Source organism: Fringilla coelebs (assembly GCF_963513975.1).
Source record: "Fringilla coelebs genome assembly, chromosome: 3".
NCBI classification, from domain to species: domain Eukaryota; kingdom Metazoa; phylum Chordata; class Aves; order Passeriformes; family Fringillidae; genus Fringilla; species Fringilla coelebs.
Window position 1 is genome coordinate 72,059,526 of NC_140030.1, and position 16,928 is coordinate 72,076,453.

Consider the following 16,928-nt stretch of genomic DNA (forward strand, 5'->3'; position numbering starts at 1 on the left):
AGCAGTATCAGGTGACACTAACCATTATGATACAAAATGCCCTGCACTTCGGATCTGCTGATTCCCTCAATCCAGTTTCAAAATGAAAAGCTTCTCTTCAATCAGAGAAAAGAGAAAGTAGAAATGGGTTGAGTTACAAAATGTGAAATAAATAAGAGTGAAGTTATATGACATGACTGAGTCAGCTTACTATTCTGACTTGGGTGGTCCTGCTTTTCCCTCCCAGACTCCTGGCCCTGCTGGTCCACACCCTCTCTTACACCACATCAAACCACTTGGTAAGCTGATCCAACTTGTTAATCCAACAGAAAACTACTCTCTTGAACTGACTCACCAAAGGGCTTGACAAGAGCGATGCCAAGGAGAAAGGCTCTGGAGGGAGAAGAACCACCCTTCTGGTGGCAGCAACTCAACACTGTGTCTTAAGTGAACCACAACTGAAGAAAACGTTGAAGAAGGGCACAAGGGGAGCACTGAAAACAAACAGAAAGGCATAGAGTAAGGGCACTGTGTCTTTGGAAGAATGGAAATGCAAGAACAAACATCACAAAGCCCTTGGGATGGGATAGACACTGAAGGGTGCAATGGCAGGAGAGCAACAGGACATTGGATTGTGTTATGCATCAGAGGGGGGCATGGGAACACAGGCGCTGTCCTGGCAGAAGGAAGAATGGCTAATGACAGAAAACACAGTACTGAGCCACCTGGATCGCAGTGGCTCTTTGGGGTTCAGGCTCACAGCGTTTTTGTCTGTACGCATCTGCAGCCAGCCCTGGCAAAGGTGAGCTCTTTGGGACAGATGTGCTACTTTGACAGTTTATACAAAACGTGAGCTATAATATTGTATCCCCATTGCTCAAGAAAAGAGGGAGGATACTACTGTTCACTCAAAAAACAAACAAAATGAAGCCTGCCCCCATTCTTCTCAAGAAACTGCCTCATCAAAAGAAAGAACAAAAATCAAACCGCTAAGTGTTATTGAGGAATACCACCTAGTCAGTCTTAGCTCAAAACCTCACTCACTATTATCTTTTCCTTCCTCTCTTAAATTACTAAGACAGGTATCTCCTTTCATAGCAGCAAATCTTTGAAGTTCACCATTTTCTTGGAACCCCCCCCACTTGCACAACTGCCTCCATAAGAAAAAGAGTTTAGGGGTATCAGAAAATATGCTAGTCATCTGGAGAAAGGGAAAAGAAACTGCATCTTCATCCAAAGAAAAAATGTCCAGGCTTTTAACAAATTTGTCTTCAAAGTTTTAAGGAACACTTCTTGAGTTCCTCTCTTAAGCTCTGGGTAACTGATCATAGGTAATCAGAAAAATAAATAAAAAAGGTGGAGACTTTGTAACTAATTAAATAGCACAATATATTGCAAGGCACGAGCTGAGGTATTCCCAAGCTTCCCAAACCAAGGGGCAGAGGGCAAACTGTCCTTGCCTACACCCCAGGGCATCCCTGTTCTCTTTCCCAAGTACAAGACCAGGCACTGGCAGAAGTATGAACTACGTGCCTGGCAGCCGAAAGACGAGGAAAGAGAAAATATGATGTGCAATAAATCAGGTACACACAAAATAATCGTGGCAGGTCACATCATCCTAACACTGCTCGGCATTGTTTCCACCTTAATGATCTTTCAGCATGTCACCATGCTGAATCATGATGACAGAGAAGCAGGAAGCACATATCAGATGGAGAATGAACAGGTCTTTTTGTGATTGTGGTGCTATGAAGTGCTGGGCTTTCTTTATGTTGGAGTTCTCTGTTCTCACTCTGGAAGACTTGTCTGCAGAAAAATCAAGAAAAATTTCTGGAGCAGTTCAGACAAATTTGACCTACATACAGATAAAACAGGACTCTCTCTCTTTTTTTGCCCCCAAAACTGCTCATTGCTGTATCAGTGAGTGAATTTCAAATGGGTTTTAAAAATGTTCTTTAAAAGTAATTTTCTGTTCATAACTGGACTTTAAGCACCCTGAGGGCCTGCTGGCTTGCTTAAGTTAGAGGCTGAAAATGTACATAATTGTCAATTTTTAGCAAGACAGGGAGTTCTTTTCTAACCAGAGCCAGAAATACTCCCTCTGGAGAAATCTCACAAACAATGTGAAAAAAAGCTTTTGAACTTTCCATGGTACAAAGTTTAAAATGAGGACAAAACTGGAACGAGCTGGTCTTGTGGATTTTCTAAGCTATGCTGCATTTCCATAGCTTTACAGATACAGACATGTGGAAGCAGAATTTTCAGCTAAAAAGAAAAAAAAAGCCATTGTTTTGTATTTCACTAGCATAATTAATTTTTCTTAAACATGAATTAAATTATTACAGTAGACAAAAATTTTAATATGTATAAATCTCTCTGGATCAACCCTAACCATATTTTTGGTGTAATAAAAATAGGCTATATTCCCAGATATGAAACTGCATATAATTTCAGACAGATTCAGGGACAGCAAAACCAATTTTAGTTAAACAGCCTGGAGGAATCTTATAATATTAAAGACAGTATTAAACACAAGTTTACATAAAGTAATTGAGAATACTCCTTATGATTTAGCCCAACACTTATAAACTCAAATTATAATGACAGGTTTTTTCTTCTAAACATTAGACCATTATGATATTCAGTGATAAACAACCAACTTATTCTATGACTTTAATTTCAGCAAAAACTTTTAGAAAAACTCCACAATGGCATCAACAAGCACTAAGCAGAATGAAAGATGGTACAGGGTGCTGCAGATTATTTTCAGAGCTCTAAGCCAAATTCTCTGTTGTCCCAAGGGCCCTATGCCACTTCATACTGTGGAAAACACCAAGTTCCTGGCATATCAAAGCCTGGATCTTGAAAAGTTCTGAGACCCCTTCAGTTATACTGCCCAAGTGACTTGGGGGGGCCCTGTGTTTGGTCATGTGCTCCTCAATAACGGCTGGCACTAGTTCTGCCAGGCAATAACCCCACACCTTTCAGATCATATGTACTGGGTGATCCTTTCCTTGCTTTCCAGCAACAGGGGTCAGGGGAGGTATCTGGGAGATGAATAAACCATGCTAACCCTTTGAGTACCTCAGGAAAAGAGGGTGCATTCAACAAAGGAGCACTTGCATAGCCTTGTGGATGTACTCTGTACACTTTGTCCTGATTAGAAAGGAAGTGAGCTGAACAGAGAATCCAACTCAGACAAACAGTTCTGTCCTTTAATTTGGAAAATCTGCAAACCTGTTACAGTTCACTTGCTAGTACGAAAAGCAAGCTTGAAAAATGGCACTATTGAAACCAGTGAATAATGGTTTAAGTGGAATAGCAGCAGTCAGGCTGAACAACATGGTGGAGTGGTCTGGGTGGAGGAGAACAAATGCTACAAGCCCCCAAGTTCTGACTTTTAATTATGATGCTGCTGTAGACACGCATCTGTCTCACTGATGCCTGAATGCTACCACCCACCTCAGGAGCACATGCAGCTTCCAAGAAGCCTTCTGGTAGCAATGAAAAGCTTAGCCTGGAGTCCAAGCACTTTTTTCCCATTCACAGAGAAACTATCTCAGCATGAGATTATTTCTCATTTAAACTTTATTTCTGAACTGACTTTGTAACCTTCTATAATCTTGTTACTCTGCATTCCCCTTCTCCCCAGGCTTCAAAGATTCTTTTTTGGTTGCTTATATAATCTCAGCGCTACAGTACGCAAGCTATCTAAAGCATGGTATAAATGCAGCTATTATTACTACTTAATAAAAACAGAAAAGTTATTCATTGACCAGCCTTTTTTTATCCCTTTCTAATAAACATATCAGATCCATATCTAAGTGGTGATAAAAAACTATGACCTTGCACTAAGTTTATCCCATAATATCCTCATCATGACTGGTATTTAATTTTAAAGACTTCATTGCATTCTCTGCAAAGCAGTATGTCTCATCATTACCTAGTCACTAGTAAAGCTCTTTTCCAACATTCACTGACAGAGACAAGAAATTAGCTATCTTAGAAAGGCCACCTTAGGGACCAAGTGAAGAGCAACCAGCTGAAAAAAAAAGAGAAGGAAGTCCCTTCCTCCTCTGTTCTGGCAACCATCATATGGATCATTTTACTTACTATACCATATGTTGCTTTTTGTTGTGCTTTGTCCTTACACTGTCTTTAAAGGCACAAGCTCTTTGGCAATGAATAGAGTCTTCTATGCTTGGAAAACATTCCTAGCATGTTGCAGACACAGCTATTGTCATATAAATACTCATTGTCCTCCTGAGTTTCCTTACCACCACTGCTCTTCAACACAGCTTTGTCACTCTAAAACCTTCATTAAGTTTTGTGTCACTGGTGTAGGCAAATGCTTCATACACCCAAAGATGGATTTTGTTGAAGTTGGCAATTCTGTTGACCATGCTGTGAAACATTATGATGTCAAGACACCATGAAGTAGCTTAGCACATTAGCAAATGTGAAAACTAAGACCTTTGATTGCATCCCCAAAGACATGAGGAAAAGAGAGGGAAAAACCAGAAGACTTTTGAAGCCAAATTAGCCTGTAAATTAATAACTATCATTAGATTTTAGCCAGGCGCCATATTTGTGCCTTGGTCTTTTTCCTAGTTGTTTCATGGTTGAATGATTTTCAAGTCTGTGACTTTCATCTCCACTGTGTTTGCTGAAGGAGTACACAGCAAATGTAAAAGATCTTTAACTCTTCAGTTTCTATCTGGCAGAATACCATTATTTGCACTTCTCAAGTTTTTGAAAATAACAGCCTTGACTCTCTTCTCATTTAGCCCAGTTTAACAATGCTGCAAGTCCAAGGAAATCAGCTGAATTAATCTCATCTTAAAGCAGCTAGAAGAATGCCTAAACCTAGTATTTTTGACATACCTCCTATACCTACAGTTGAAGGAAAAACTCTCATTACACATACATTATGAATCTGTCCACTTCATGCATTAGATTTAAAACTTGGTTTTAATCCACTTCCCTCTGTCCTTATCACAAAGAAATCACTAACCTGAAATTTTGTTTTTAGTTTCCATCTTTTCCAGTTCATTTGCTACCTTTTTTTTTTCCTTTGGTGGTTGCTGTTGTTTTTAATTCTCCCTTGGAGCTCACTAGTCCTATTCACCTTGAAATTTTATCCACTGGGCTTTCATGACCTTGTCCTCTCAGTACTCCTTTTGCCTTTCTAATAATTCACCCTGGTTTTCCTTCTCATTTTTCATGTATGTACCACAAGGCACTCGTAGCCTTGGTACACTTTGTTTCTTCTGCATTCTTCATATAGTACATTCAGTGCCTAACATTTCTCCAAGTCCTATTACTATGCCAATCAATTCCAAATCCCGTTCTATAGGAGAGATAAGAACTAAACCATTTTTTATTAATTGCATACATAAAGTCCTATCACTATAATACAAGTATATTACAGTGTTAAACCTCACAAGAGCCTGTGAGAAGCAAGAGCATTAGTATTCCTCTTCTACAGTGGCAGAGGAACTTATCCAATGTCATATGAAGTCCTGTGGCAGCCTCTGGGTTCATTTCGCCTTTCTACCCAAAGATCTGTATATTGGGTCATGTATTTTACACTTCTTGGGCTTTAGAATGGATTTGCTTAATTTACAGGCAGTGCGGACCAATGGCATGCAGCGTGTCTCACCAGCCCAGCCCACAGAGCAGCTATTTGCTGTCTGTTCACCAAATGGTTCTCTGAGAAGATGGATGGGAAAAGATCCAGCCCAGGAGGAATAATTGCTCTTCCCCACCACACATCTCTGAAGCACCGACCACCCTATTGGGCTGTACTGCAGGAAACTTCACTTTCCTAAACTATACCACACGCAAGCAAAGCCACAGTTAATTGGATCAGTGGAAGCTTAAACATCACCTCAGAGGAGTCCAGATGCCCATGTGGCTTTTGGCAACGGACGTGACTGAGCTGAGACCTTTGTCCCTCTACCAGCACTGCTCTGCCAAACGAGCTTCCTTTTGCCTGTCAGGAACTTTGCCACGTTCATCCGTTCATCACAGCACAGGCCCCAACTCCTGGCCTCGCCTTGTTTTGGCAGCTACATCAACTGGCTCCTTCTTCTTCTTCCTGCTTTTTGCTTTTTCATTTCTTAATCAGCCTAGCTCCGGCCTTCAGTACCATTCCGTTAAGCGGGACACAAGCCACGTGTTATTTATGAAGGAGACAGCACATGTCTCTCCCGCTCTCCCAGCTATCCGGCGGGAGTATTTTGGGGCCTAAGGGAGTGAAAAAACCTGGCTCTCCACTGTAGCCAGGTGCCGCCGCCGCCACCCTGCCTGTCATTCAAGCCACAGTGCCCAGCTTCCACGTCACCCGCCGCTCCTCGGTGCCCCCGCCTCACCCGCGGCAGGCCCACACCCCTCAGGGGCAGCGGGGCAGCTCGCTACTGGGGTCACGGGCACCCTCAGATTAGCGACCTGCCCAGCGACGACGGGGCGGCCCCGGCAGCCCAGAGCAGTGACACCCCGCAGCAATTTCCCCACTGTCCCTGCCGGGAAGGCCGCACTCGTCATAGGGAGGGAAGGGCGCCATCCCACAAGGGCGCTGCGGCCGCCCCGGTCCGGCCCGCGGCCTGTCCGTTAGCCCACGACTGTAGCAGCGCCTCTGAGCCCCTCACGCAGCGGCGCGGAGGACGCGGCCGGCTCCGAGCCGGCCCCGCCCGCCCGGCCACGCCCGCCTGACGCGCCGGCGGCGCTGGCGGGCTGGAAGTGGCGTACGTGCACAGCGGGCCTCAGGAGTGGCGCCTCCTCCTCCTCGCCCCGGCAGAGCGGCGGAGGCGCGGTGGGTAGAGGCGGCGGCGGCGCCGGCCCGTGCTGCACGGGCAGAGAGGCCGGCGGGGAGCGGAAGGCAGCCCCGCACCGCGCCGCTCCGCTCCCCCTCGGCCGTTCCGCCGCCGGTGGGGCGGCGATGAGGCGGCGCTAAGCAACGTTAGCGGCGCAGGGAGGGCGGCGCGGGCCCCCGCGCGCTGGAGGAGGCCGCGGGCCGGCGGAGGCGGAGGGCGGCGGGGGCCGCGGCGGAGCCGGAGCCGGGCGGCCATGATGCAGTAAGCGCTCCCTCCCCGCGCGGCCGGGCGGGGGCCCGCGTTAGCGCCGCTCCCGCCCGCCTCCTTACATAACACGACCTGGCGGAGCGGGGCTGCGGCGGCACCACCAGCGCCATGGCGAATGACAGCGGCGGAGGAGCCGGTCAGGGCGGCCAGGGCGAGAGCGGCAGCGGCAGCAGCGGCGGCAGCAGCAGCAGTAGCGAGCGAGACCGGCAGTACTGCGAGCTGTGCGGGAAGATGGAGAACCTGCTGCGGTGCGGGCGCTGCCGCAGCTCCTTCTACTGCAGCAAGGAGCACCAGCGCCAGGACTGGAAGAAGCACAAGCTGATTTGCCGCGGCGGCGGCGCTGCAGCGGCCGGCGCGGCAGGGGGCGCTACCGAGCCCCACGGCGGGCACCCCCCGCCGACCCGCGCCCACGGCGGGGCTGCGGCTGGCAGCGGCAGCCGGGCGGGGGTCGGGAAGGGCGCAGCGCCGCCGTCCCCGGAGGCCCCCGCCGAGGCCGCCCCGCTGACCAACAATCACGTCGCCGCCGCCGCTGCAGCTGCCGGCGGTGAGGCGGAGGCTTCGGCCGCGGCCCAGTCCCCGTCGCCCTCCGGGGAGGCAGTGCTACTGTACCGGGACAAGTCGAACCTGTACCCGGGCGGCGTGCAGGCGGGCCCCGGTGGGGCCGCGCTGCGCCCGAATGGGCAGACCAAGTCGCTGGTGCCGCAGCGGCTGGCGCTGGAGTACATCGTGCCCTGCATGAACAAGCACGGTATCTGCGTGGTTGACGACTTCCTCGGCAAGGAGCTGGGTGGGCTGGTGGCCGAGGAGGTGCGGGCCCTCCACCACACCGGCCGCTTCACCGACGGGCAGCTCGTCAGCCAGAAGAGCGACTCCTCCAAGGACATTCGTGGCGACAAGATCACCTGGGTGGAGGGCAAGGAGCCGGGCTGCCAGACCATTCGGCTCCTCATGAACAGCATGGACGATCTCATCCGACACTGTAATGGAAAGCTGGGCAACTACAAAATCAACGGCAGGACGAAAGTGAGTGAGGGAGGGAGCTTGGACCCCCGGTGCCCGGCCTCCCCCTGCTCCTGCTGCCGGGGGTTTGTGGCGGGGGGGCGGGAGCGGGGCCGTGGAGCCGGCGCTTCCCCGGGTGCGGGCGTGCGTGCGCGCACGTGTGCGGCTGTCTGCGGGGCTGCGTGCGTGTGCGCACGTCCGTCCGGCTGTCTGTCTGTCCGTCCGGCTGCCTGTGCGGGGCTGCGCTGTGCGTGTGCGCCCTCTCCGCTCTCCGGAGCCGACTCTTACTTGAGAGTCGTGTCCAGTTCTGGGCTCCTCAGTATGAGAAAGAAGCTCCTGTCTTTCTCTAGAGGGTCACAAAGATGATTAGGGGTTTTGAGCATCTCTATCATGAAGAGAGACTGCGGGAGCTGAGCCCTTTTAGTCTAGTGAAAAGAGGATAGAAGGGATGTCATTAATGTATGTAAATATTTCAGAAGTTGATGTTAAAAAGACGGTGCCAGATACTTCAGTGTTGCCCAGTGACAGGACAAGTAGCAGTTGCCATAAACTAAAGCACAAGAAGTTCCACCTCAACAAGAGGAAGAACTTCTTTACATTGAGGGTGGCAGAGCACTGGAACAGGCTGCCCAGGGAAATCGTGGAGTCTCTATCTGGAAGCATTCAAAACCTACCTGGACGCCTTCCTGTGTCATCTGCTCGAGGTGACCCTGCCTAGGCAGGAGGGTTGCACTGGATGATCTCCAGGGTTTTCCAGCTCTCACAATTCTGTGACCCACGCCCGGCCGTGGCAGGACCCCCAGCGGGCCTGGGCCGCAGCCTCGACGGGCGAGTTGCTGTCCCGCGGGCAGCCTGGAGATCGCTCTCTACCGGGAAAGTGGGAAAGGGTTTGTTTGCAGGTAAAAAAGGTGATCTTATTTATATGCCTGCGTTTTGTGAAAAACCCCTTGACCTGGAAGCTTATCCGCTAGGTGATGAGTATTGAAATCGGAGTTCTTCCGTGGTCTCCCTAAAAACGCTGGTCAGACAGCTCTGACCAGCCGCGGGAAGCATGGGGCTGGCTACGAGGTGTCCCGGCAGCTGCGCTGGCTGAAGAGGGTGGAACCACTTCTGCACAGCGTTTGTAGCGTGCAGCAGGCCACATCCTGAGCCAAGGTTTACCAAAACCCTTGCATGAATGTGCCGGGTTTTGGTAAACCTTGGCTCAGGATGTGGCCTGCCAGGTGCCGGACTTAAAAATGTGGTCAGGAGACCTGCATCAGTGAGTATGTCCCGGTGGCACAATAAACCCGTGAGTTACAGTGAGGCACTCTGGCAGATGGGTATTGTGGCAGGCAGTGGAATCACAGCCATGGAGCAGCGTGGCTTTGGGCAGAGTTTTTATTTTACTCTCATTAAGTCACTTTTCCACAGAAGTCATACTCTTTAGCTCTATTTCGAGACCAGAGAACTGAGTCAAAATCTCCCATTGTATTAGCCTAATTTGCGATTCCCTTCCAGTCCTTTAAATAAAATTCATGCTCTTAGTAGAGAACTAGTAATGAATATTCATCAGTATCTTTTCAGTTTAATAAAAAAAAAGAGGGGTGAAGCCCCTTCAGACTTTGCTACCTCTGTTAAAGCATAAGGAAGCCAGTGAAATGGTAGGAGTCATCCTGCCGAGGTGGTTGCACTTTCACAGATGGACTGTTGTTGCTGCAGCTGCAGGATCTCAGCTGGTAGGAAGCTGCGGGAGGGAGGGAGGAAGGGAGAAACTGGACAGCAAAAAACAGCCCTGGATTTGTTCAGGGCACGGGAAACTCCCATGATAAAGGATTAAGAAAAGAGGGTGGGAAATTTTTTTTTTTTGTAATGCTGTCTTTGCATTTCTTCAGTTGAACCAGTACTGTGCTAAAACATTTCAATGGGAACATGGTGTCGAGTCCTCATAGATTCCTGCAGGACTTTTCTAAGCCAACTTATCTTTCAGGCAGTCTTAGTCTTAAAGCTCTTCAAGGCTTCAAACTTGCACTCTAAAAATATCAGTGGTTTTGCTGGATTTCAGTTTTATGCAGCTAAAAGGAATACTGCTTCTGTTTTTGGGTGCAGTGGTATGCTTCTGTAAAAAGTAGATGCCAAGGCTTTTGGAGTTGTAATCCTCAATCACGCCTGTAATTCCTGGACAACTGTATTTTATGTTCCTACTTGGTTTTTGAAATCCCTCTGTTTGGGGAATCAGAACAGGTGTAGGGATCAGATCAGTAAGAGCACAGTACTTTAGTCTTGGTGGCACAGAAATGCATTACTTTGTCTTCTCGTTTTCCCTTGCTTCTTTCCTTGCAAAAGACAGTGCTTTTAGTGTTCAGGAAAGCTCAGTTCTCTAAAATGCCAGCAAAAGCAGAATGAAAACTGTCATTCAAAGATTTACTTCATAGTTGAATAAAGAGAAGCAGATGATACCCAGAGTATCACTTCAAATAACTTGTATTGTAACCATATAACTTGTAACCCATTGGTGGTGCTGGCATTGAATTTGCCTTCGCTTCTGTGGCAAGTGTCTGTTGAAGTGCACTTCAGCTGTCTAGAGGGAGTGTATGACAAAGCAAGAAGTGGGTCTGAGGTTTATATATATCCTGAATCTCTTGGCTTGTAAATCTGCCTGTCAAGGAAAAAGCTATGTTGTGTTAATAGGATCTAATTCAAACATTTACATTCACCGGGGCCAGTCCAGTGAGACAGAGAACATGAAATAAGACAAAATGTTGATTGTGACCTGAGATATTATATTTTAAAGTCTCTAATAGGTGTTTTCTCTAGGTTACTTGGGCCACCTAGAACTCATCTGCTTATACTGATGTGGTTCTACCTAGTCCTGAGTGTCAGCAAATTACTCTCCAGCCTGAAAGATATCTATACAGCACTAGTTATATACTAGCCAAGTACCTTTGAGTGTGTGGAGACAGCAGCAAGTATAAGAGAGTGGCTAAGTATTTACTCATCTTGGAAGTCCTGACTTACTGCATTCCTTGCTTTTGTTCTCTTGCTTTCCAGACTCTGTTTCCTTCTTTTCTCTAGCAGACAGCGGCACATACGTGCGTATTTGAGCTCTAGTGTCTTACTCCTATTTCCTATTATTTTCTAGTTTTTACTACTTTCATCCTTTCATAAATTCTTTTTTTTTCTTTGTCTGATCAGTTGCCACATTTGTACATGCATGTATTTCTGTTTCTTGCCTGTCCTGTTCTTATGTGACTAGTGGAGGTAAAAGCCTGCTCATCAAAATCAGGAAAAGAAATTGTCCTGAATGTCAGGAACCAGCTGAGATGGTTTTTCCTCCTTCCTCATATGGAGCATGAAGATGGGGTTAGGGGTGGTGTCAGGTTTATGATTTTTTTTCTAGCTTTCTCTTTTCATGTTGTGGACTCTCTGATCTGAAGCTTACATTATTTACTGGTCCTGGAGTAATACTGTGACTTCCCAGTTGTGGACTGGGTTCCTAATAATCACCATATAACCAGACATCTGATCCATCAGCTATTCTGCTCACCATTACATTCAGTGCCAGCCATCTCCTAAACCCTACCCTTTTGTTGGAAGGACATTAAAATAGACAGTTTAACAGGCCCTCTTGCATCCCTTTAGTTTTTCCTTCATTCCTACTTCAAGAAACCTCTCAGGAGACCAATCCTGTTCAATTTGCTGCATTTTAATGCTCTCCTCTCTCTACTAGTATGGTAGTGACACCCATTGCTTCTCAGCCACCTGTAGCTTAAAAAAATTCTTTATTTGTTACATGTTGCGCAAACTTGCTTTTCTGCTTTTTCTGTCAATTGCTTATCTCTTACTCTCGAGATCCTGGAATTTTCTGAAGACCTAGAGGACTCTAGATTAAGACCAGTCTGACTGTGCCCTATTAAATTAGGTTCTTCCAAAGTTAGTAATGCTCCTTTAGAAAATAATTCTCCAAGAGTGAGTGGATTTCTTGTATCCTGCTGTTAGCTTTTTTATAAACTGGACAGAAGAGGCTCTCTGCTCTTGCCACTTATTTATGTTGCAGCTTTTCTACAAACATGTTGGATTAATGTTACCAAGAAAAAATAAGATTTATGGGTGTTCTTTCCACTGTATCTTATTCTACAAAATATAACTGTAAGCAAGTGTGGCAGTAAGAAGACAAATGAAAAATAAGGGGGAATAAGAACTTGGCAACCAAGCAGGTACTGGAAAGTGATGATGATGCCAAAACTGTGGTAGAAGAAAGGAAAGAAATCACAAGGGCAGGTGTGCAGCTTGGGTAAGTCGTGCTCTGGTTGAAGGACCCAAGAGCTGTGACTGGAGATCTGGGCTTAGGAATGTCCATGAAGTGGGGGCTTTCCTTCAGTTCGCTTGTGGCATGTGTGATTACATTGATCCTCCTGTATCATTCTGGAGATCATTTCACTATCACACCTTGAAATTATTTCTTGGTAGAAAACTTACTGATCTAATTGGTTCCTAGTGAATGACCTCGTGTATGGCTTTGAATTTGCCACTGGGTTGTGGGAAAGTGTGGGTAGGTCTCTCTCAGTCTCCCAGTACTCACTTGTGTTGCTTGACCTTGATACAGAACATGACCAGGGCTCATCCTTATCTGTTGGCCATTTCCCTGACAGCAGCGCTTCTGTGGGTGATGTTGTTTTCTTGTAGATGAGTAGAGCCCTGATATGTGATGACTGTAGTTTTCCTTTTTTGTTCCTTATGTACAAGCCTTTTGTGTCCCAGGTGAAGGAGGCGATCAGAAGAGTGACTGGGGTTTCTCCTGCAAATGATCTTTTGATGAAGAAGCTCAGCAACATCCAGAAAATATTCTTGTTTACAGCCAACTTCAGCATTGCTGAGCTTCTGACAGAAGAAATTAGAGAAAATTGCAGAGATATGCTGGTTTCTGAGGGCAGCTGTGTGGTGATCACAGCTTCGAAGTGTGGTATGAATATAGTGTGTCCAGCGGTGGGGAGCACCACCCGTGACTGTTAGAACTTCTCCACACCCTTGTGTGTTAGGCTGTAGTTCAATGAACGTTTTGGGCTTGCAGTGCTTGAGTAGTCACTCTTCTTTGCCAGCACAAGTATTTACATGGCCATCCTGTGAACTGGTTTGGGGAACTGATCCATCTGAAAAATAAACTGGCAAAAGAAGTGCTCCTGGTTCAGTGTTCGGATGTTTGTGCTGGCACAGAGGACTGGCAGATGGTGAGACTTTCTTTCAGCAGCAATGCAAATTTATGCCAGTTTAAAGTGTTTGCCAAACTAGAGCCTTAGTTTAGCACTTGAGTCTGATTCTCCCAAAATTTGCCCTTGAAGATTGAAATATAGTTTAAGAAATCTTTGCTAGCTATGTATTTTTTTTCTTTCTTTTTGCTCTTTTGTGTCAGTGTGAGATTCGGTTCTTGCCATCAGAAGCACATACTTCTGTCCTCCAAGAATCTTTCTTACAACAGTTTTTTACAGAAACTTTGCTCATCTACCCACTAGGTGATCCCATATAGCATGTACAGTGGGAACATGTATTTTCTCCACATGAAAACTGATTTTCCCCATGCTCCCAGCTTCAAAATCAACCTGCTCTTAAGCTTTATTGGCTGTTCCTATCCCTTATTCTAGAGTTTTATTAGCATCAAAGATGTTCTTGACCTCTCTTTCAAGAGAGAGCTGGATTGGTGTCATCTGCCATGGACAGTGTGCTGCAGCTTGCTTCTGTTTGCTGCTGGTAAGGAAGGTGCACAGCTCCATCCCCTTGTGCCAGCTCCAGTGCTTTTTCTTCTTGCTTTTCCAAGCTATTTTTGACTGTAACTAGAGTTCATGGTTTTTTAGTTGTTACTGTTCTGGAGATAAGGAACCTGTAGTTTGTGCTGATCAGTGATTTCAGTACCCTGTGGATAATTAATTTTTTCCTGTCAGTGATACCGATTTTTTGACCGTGTTGCTACTTTGATGTTCTATGCTGTCTCTTCTGTACAGAACAGGCTCATTTAATACTACCTAAGAATCATGTGGGATGCTTCTCATAGCTGTACAGCTTGAGAGGAAGAGCTGTCTTCCCTTCCCTGTGGCCTCTTGGACTGAAATTCTTTGCAAGTGATGTCCTGCCAAGTCATAGGACTGTCTGAACGGCAGTTCTCAGATCCCTGGGTTAGTTGTATCAGTAACCTTGACTGGTTGGTTGAGAGATGTTTTCCTTTTTTCTAAATGGTGCTTAATTTCTGAATAGGCTGCTAGCTATTTCCTGAAAAAATAACCTGGCAGCATATTATTCTCTTCTGTGGTATTTACCATGTTCATTAGATTTGTAATTCAGTTGGATAGCCTGTCTTGATTAATATCTGATGGCGCTTGGCTTGAACAGGCCAGGTTGCTGTTGGAATTTTGCAGGATGCTGTCTTTCTAGTTGCTTCTGTATTGTTCTGTACTGGGTGTATGGGTGCAGATGTTTGTACCTCTAGGTATGTACATAGTGTACTTGGAATTTAAATGAAGGCTTTCTCCTGCAGCAGAAAGGAAACTTGTTGTAAAAGGAAAACCGATACTCTATATGAAGCAAAAATTTCTTCTTGCCTATCCGGAGACTAAGTAATTTCTCTTTACGCTCCTTAGAGAGCTCCTGTACAAAGACAGCACTTTTTTCAGTGTAAAAATTAATTCTGTGACTGTTGTGAGTGGGTTGGTTAGTGAATTCCTCAGTAGGACACTTGTGGGGTTCCCTGGCTCTTGTGCAGCTATATTTTGTTACTTTTCAGTGGGGGAGTGACTGCAGACAATGCAAGGACTGTACAAGTGTTTTTTGGAAATCAGCATACTCAGATTATATCAATTCAAGTTCTTTATTCATTGGCATGTTTTTTACGCTCCACTAAGAAAACAGTATTTTGAATGCAGTATTTTTAGTGAAAAGAACAGAAGAGTTATTTGACTTTGCAGTTATTACTGAGTGAAATAATTGTTATTTATGATACCCTTTTTTTCTTCTGCATTTGTGACTTACTTTGACCTTTCAGAAGGAGGACTAATGCTAGTCTTTAAAGCCTTTTGGGAAAATCATTTGGTGCTGATGAAATCCTTGCAAACTCCTTTGAGGTTCTGAAGGTTGTTGGTTAAGATGGGTGGTCAGGCATATTTCCAGTGCAGGCTTGTGCCAGAATTAGCTGGTAAGTGGCAGTCGTAAGCTTCAGGTCAAAATCCACTCACTGTTCCAGGGCAGTCAGTGTCTGTCAAAAATAGAGCAATGCTTTTATGCACGTAACAGCTGCTTACACTTGAAGACTTTCTTGTTCTTTGGTATTTAACTTAAAACTGCTTGAGAGTATTTTTGTTAGCACATGATGTTATAAATAGGAATTGAGTAGAAATGTGCGAGCCTGCATGTCTGGGCAGAGGTTGTGTGTGGAGGTAGGGTGGTTATCGATATGTTGTAGGTGTAGTGCTCTGATAAAGAGATGAAGTCCATACCTGTAGGGTAACTAATGGGGCCTAAAGAAATAGGTTATTTAATACCCAAGGACTAATTTTGTGCATTAATTTAGGCTCAGACCAGCTTAGAGTACATAGTTTGATCAATTATGTACACCGTTGAGGAGATGATGCTGTGTCACCTCAGTGTGCTGCGGTGAGAGCAGAGCCTGAGACTGCCTTGCTTTGTTTCAGCAAAAACAAACATGATGTTGAAAATGATACAAAGATGAATGCAGTGAGGGAGTTGTTGTTATTGGTGGGTGTTTTTTTGGTCCTAGCAGGGTGGAGGAATTGTTGCATTGACTGTCAAGTTAAAAAAATGTACTAAATGCTGAAGACATTAGGGCCTTATATGTGTTTTCTTGGTTTGGTTTGTTTTTCCTGGGTTCTGTTTGTTTTGTCTGATTTGTCTTTTTGTATGAAGATATTTTAAATCCGTTTCCAGGAAGAGCTTGTATTATCAATTCACATCAATTTGTTCCGCTGATAGCTTGAAATTGTCGGTGAGTTGGCAGAGCCTATAGGATTCTCTGCTGGGCATAGTCTTGCTGTGGTTTGCTGCCCTTCTGGTATGCCAGGATCTGTTATCTTCCTGCTTGAGCAGGTCAGACAGCTGCAGTTATATAGTTAATAACAGTCTTGACATTACTAGTCAAATGAAACAAAAATGTTTCAATAGTAGTTTACCTGTCGGTTGTGATAATGTGGAATTTAAATTGCTATAGATTAAAAACTTGTCCCAACTTTGAGGCAGCAATCCTCATGTGTTTAAGTTCTCTGTACTGTGAAAAAGTCCAGGGATGCAACATATGTAAGATTTCCAAAGTAGTTTATCATTGGTTAATAACATATCTCTCTTGTTGCTGCACTGTCTTGTTTAAGCATCTGTTCAAGCAGCTAAACCTTGCCATGGGTGCCAGGATCCCTCAACAGCTTCTGCTGTGTTCGAACAGTGTGTGGTCTGTTCTCTGCTGAAGGCATTGGGCCCTTCCAGTTTCAGTGGTTGCTGCATTGTTGTTCAGGCAGCTGGCATGCAGCCTTACTGCTGTGAGAAAGGAGACTGTGGCCAGTTGATAAGGGCATCTTAAACTGACTCCTTTTCAGCTGGCGCACTGGATGATGCCCAGTGAAATAGATGCTGGCTGAATTGTACCTCTGTTTGACTTAAGCTTATTTGTGTGTGCTTTAGCTCCTCTATGACAGTGCATCAGCCAGGCAGTAGCACTGTTCATAGTGGTAGATTTGGTCTTTCAGGTCATACAGGGAGATGCTGAGAGAGCTGGGGCTATTTATGTGGCAGAGGAGAAGATGTGAGGGGATCATACCAGTGTGTACAGATACTTGACAGGAGGAGTAAAGGAGAGGGAGCCAGGCTCTTGGCAGCAGTGCTCAGTGGAAAGGCAGT

The 16,928-nt window shown here is 45.8% G+C and overlaps 1 protein-coding gene across 1 annotated transcript in view; it reads left to right on the forward strand.

Moving 5' to 3' along the window:
* The first annotated feature begins 6,734 nt into the window (after positions 1–6,734).
* The window catches only part of EGLN1 (egl-9 family hypoxia inducible factor 1), a 34,985-nt gene continuing 24,791 nt past the window's right edge, over positions 6,735–16,928 (forward strand). Inside the window, exon 1 of the mRNA XM_084201547.1 lies at positions 6,735–8,084. Within this exon, the coding sequence (XP_084057673.1) occupies positions 7,170–8,084 (915 nt within the window). The 5' untranslated portion in view covers positions 6,735–7,169. The remainder of the gene's footprint in view (positions 8,085–16,928) is intronic.